Consider the following 3,287-nt stretch of genomic DNA (forward strand, 5'->3'; position numbering starts at 1 on the left):
AAAAAAAAAAAAAAAAGTATATTTACATAAAGAAATGCTCTGTAACTGTTAGAAATGAGTTAGTTTGTTATTTGTAGAAATGGAAAATCTCCAAAATGTACAAAATGAAAAAAAAAACAAAACAAGGTGAATTACTGTATAGTATACTCACATTTATGTCAACAACAACAAAAAATATATGTACACAACCATATAAATGCCAGCACATAAAAGAGATAGTCAGAAAATCTACTAAGAAGCTGTCCTGTCACTGATGGCTACCTCCAGCAAGCAGGAGCAGGGGTCCACAGTGGGAAATTCATGAATCGTGGTATAACCTTTCAACCATTTAAATTTTTTAAAATTTACCAGGTCATGTTGTATTTATGTAATAAAATCTAATCAGGATAGCCATAAATGCTATATCAGAATTAATCAGTGTGACATAAACCACTGAAATATGATACGTGGATACAAGTCTAGCCCAAAGCTACCTGACATTAGGTAGTCCATGAAACCTCATTAGCATGGGATGTAATTTTGGAAATATTTAAGAGTTTGTAGATTATTACATTTTCTACTTTCACAGACCCTAGCAGGCTGTGAAACTTGCGGGGCATGGTGGCTCATACCTGTAATCCCAGCACTTTGGGAGATCCAGGCAGATGGATCACTTGAGGTCAGGAGTTCAAGACCAGCCTGGCCCACATGGTGAAACCCTGTCTCTACTAAAAATACAAAAATTACCTGGGCATGGTGGCTCACACTTATAATCCCAGCTACTTGACAGGCTGAGGGGGGAAGGATCACTTGAACCTGGGAGGTAGAGACTGCAGTGAGCCAAGATAGCACCACTGCACTCCAGCCTGGGCAACAGAGCGAGATTCCATCTCAAAAAAAAACAAAACAAAACAAAAAACAGGTTGGGAAATCCTAGGCTGCAAATGTCTAATGCTGGCTAATCCTTTGTGCATTTTCCATATAGATAAGTCCTAGCTTAAGTAACCAAAAGCTAGTTTAAAAAAGTAAGGCATGTATCATGTCTCCATCCCATTAGACCATGCTCCTTTCAGCCTGAGGAAAGTTAAAAAGCCCCATCATAACAACAAAGATACCTACTTTTGGAATTCCCACTCTCTGTTGTCCAACGGACACACCTGTCGTGTTTTGAGCCAGCGAGAGATGCAGTGGAAGTGAAAAGCATGCTGAAAGAAAAGATATATTTTATTAAAAACGACTGCAGGCTCAGCCTTTGACCGACAATAGGTCCCACAGGACAGTGGCATAGGTGACATACAGCGGGCTAGAAAAGGAGATAACAAGGAGAAGCCAAAGTTCAACAACTGATTGGTTAGGTGCGAGGGTATTTCCAACAAAGCATTTGTTAAAAATGTCATTACTACTAAAGGAAATTGTTTAGGAAGCACAGGAGTATGTGCTAGCACTGAGTCGCCTTCTCTTCTCTAAGAGAACATGGAATATAGCTCCTGGGTCCCATTCAGCCTGTAAAGGGAAACTTCCACTTTCTGTGGGAAAGGAGGCCCCTGATCACATGCAGACTTCAAAGATCCCCATTCCTGGCCTCAAGCTTCATTCCCACTCTCCTGCCCCTGGAGAATGCAACCTGTAGGAGCAGAGCCTTTTCCCCAGCCCTTGGTAGGGAAGTGCATGGCCACTGCCGCCCACCTAGAACTGAGGAGGGCCCCTCCCCAAGCTCCCCACACCCAGCTCAGCTCTGGTCAAAGGAACTTTACTTCCAGATTTATTCAGAGACATACTGATATTACAAGAGCTCAGTACTTTACATGCGTTTAATGGGTAAGGGACTTTGTCTTAGGAAATGAGATAGGACAAAATTGGGGTAAAAGGAAGTATTCTTATGAGGGACAAACAGCACACAAGCAAGCCTAAACAGCATCAAAAGGCTTATTTCATAATCAAGACAGGAAGTTAGAAAAGGACAAGAGTACCAAGAACACCGGTAACTGACAGAGAGTTAGAAGTCTGTTTAGATTTGGGAAAAGGACAATCTGTGTGCAGTGTTTTGGTGTGGGCTAATGACATGACATGCAGATGCTAATCACAACGCCTCTGCAATGAGCACTTCTCCTCCTCCCTCTGCTCATGTGTGTATGAAGACAGACGCAGCAAGTGCTTCCTCCATTTCGTCTGTGATTGGTGGGCTGTGGTGTAGCACAGGGAGAACTCAGACCCTAACCAAATGACAAAAGCTTTGCAGGCTTCATTTAATAACAACTGAAATCTGGTCAGTACGTCTCCCAAAGTATGTAAGAACTTAAGGGATTATATAATATGGATTATCTTGTGAAATGTCTTTTAACAAAGACAAAAAATATAACTCAGTAATTAAGAGTGGAATCCACAGCAAGTACACTAGGGGTACCCAACAGGACAAATATTCTCCCAGAGTGATGGCCTTTTGGAAGATCCCTTTTCTGTTGACTGTCATATAACTCACTGTGAAGAAGAGAAAAAGCAGAATTTCCAAAAGGCAGAAAGCGGAGACATTTTTCTTAACCACCAGGTGTTGGGGTCGGGCTCGCCTAAGGCTATTGGACAGCTTCTCCGTCTCCCACCTCATCCACTAAGCACTTTGCTGCAGCAGTACAGGGTACTGGTTTGGCTCGACTAAGTGAAAGAACACCAAGTGCTGGGGACAAGGGGGCTGTAAATGAGGTGCAGGGAGGTGACAGCATCCCTGAACATTTACTAAGACCTATTAATGGATATATTTAGCAGTCAAAGTACAATTTTCAGAAGATAAATTTACAGTACTTGACAGTTTACAGAAGATGTTGACATACACATTACCTCATTTGAGCCCTCACATCAACCCTGGCAGGCAAGCATGACAGATATTTTTATCTTCATTTTACAGACAGGAAACTGAAACCCAGACAAGTGACTTGCTTAATTCACAGAGCTGGTTCGTAGAAGACCGAGAACTAGAACCCAGGACTAATCCAGAGGCTTCTGCCACACCATGCAGGCTCTCCTTTATGGCAGGCTCTCTGAGCAAATCTCTCCTTAGCCAAATTGAAGGGGAAGTTTACTCTCTTTTCCTTCCACATAAACATGGTTCTTAGTATATGTCTGTAAGCTAGAGAGGGCAAAGAGCCCAATATGCTTTTTTTTTTTTCTTTTTTGTTTTTACTTATTTTTATTTTTAGTAGAGACGGGGTTTCACTGTGTTGGCCAGGCTGGTCTCGAACTCCTGACCTTGTGATCCTCCCACCTCGGCCTCCCAAAGTGCTGGGATTACAGGCGTGAGCCACCGCGCCCAGGCC

The 3,287-nt window shown here is 42.6% G+C and overlaps 1 protein-coding gene across 1 annotated transcript in view; it reads right to left on the bottom strand.

Moving 5' to 3' along the window:
- The window catches only part of RBX1 (ring-box 1), an 18,653-nt gene that overhangs the window by 2,864 nt on the left and 12,502 nt on the right, over window positions 1–3,287 (bottom strand). Inside the window, exon 4 of the mRNA XM_017510363.1 lies at window positions 1,099–1,184. Within this exon, the coding sequence (XP_017365852.1) occupies window positions 1,099–1,184 (86 nt within the window). The remainder of the gene's footprint in view (window positions 1–1,098; window positions 1,185–3,287) is intronic.

This window comes from Cebus imitator, unplaced genomic scaffold, assembly GCF_001604975.1.
Source record: "Cebus imitator isolate Cc_AM_T3 unplaced genomic scaffold, Cebus_imitator-1.0 Scaffold435, whole genome shotgun sequence".
In the NCBI taxonomy this organism is placed as follows: domain Eukaryota; kingdom Metazoa; phylum Chordata; class Mammalia; order Primates; family Cebidae; genus Cebus; species Cebus imitator.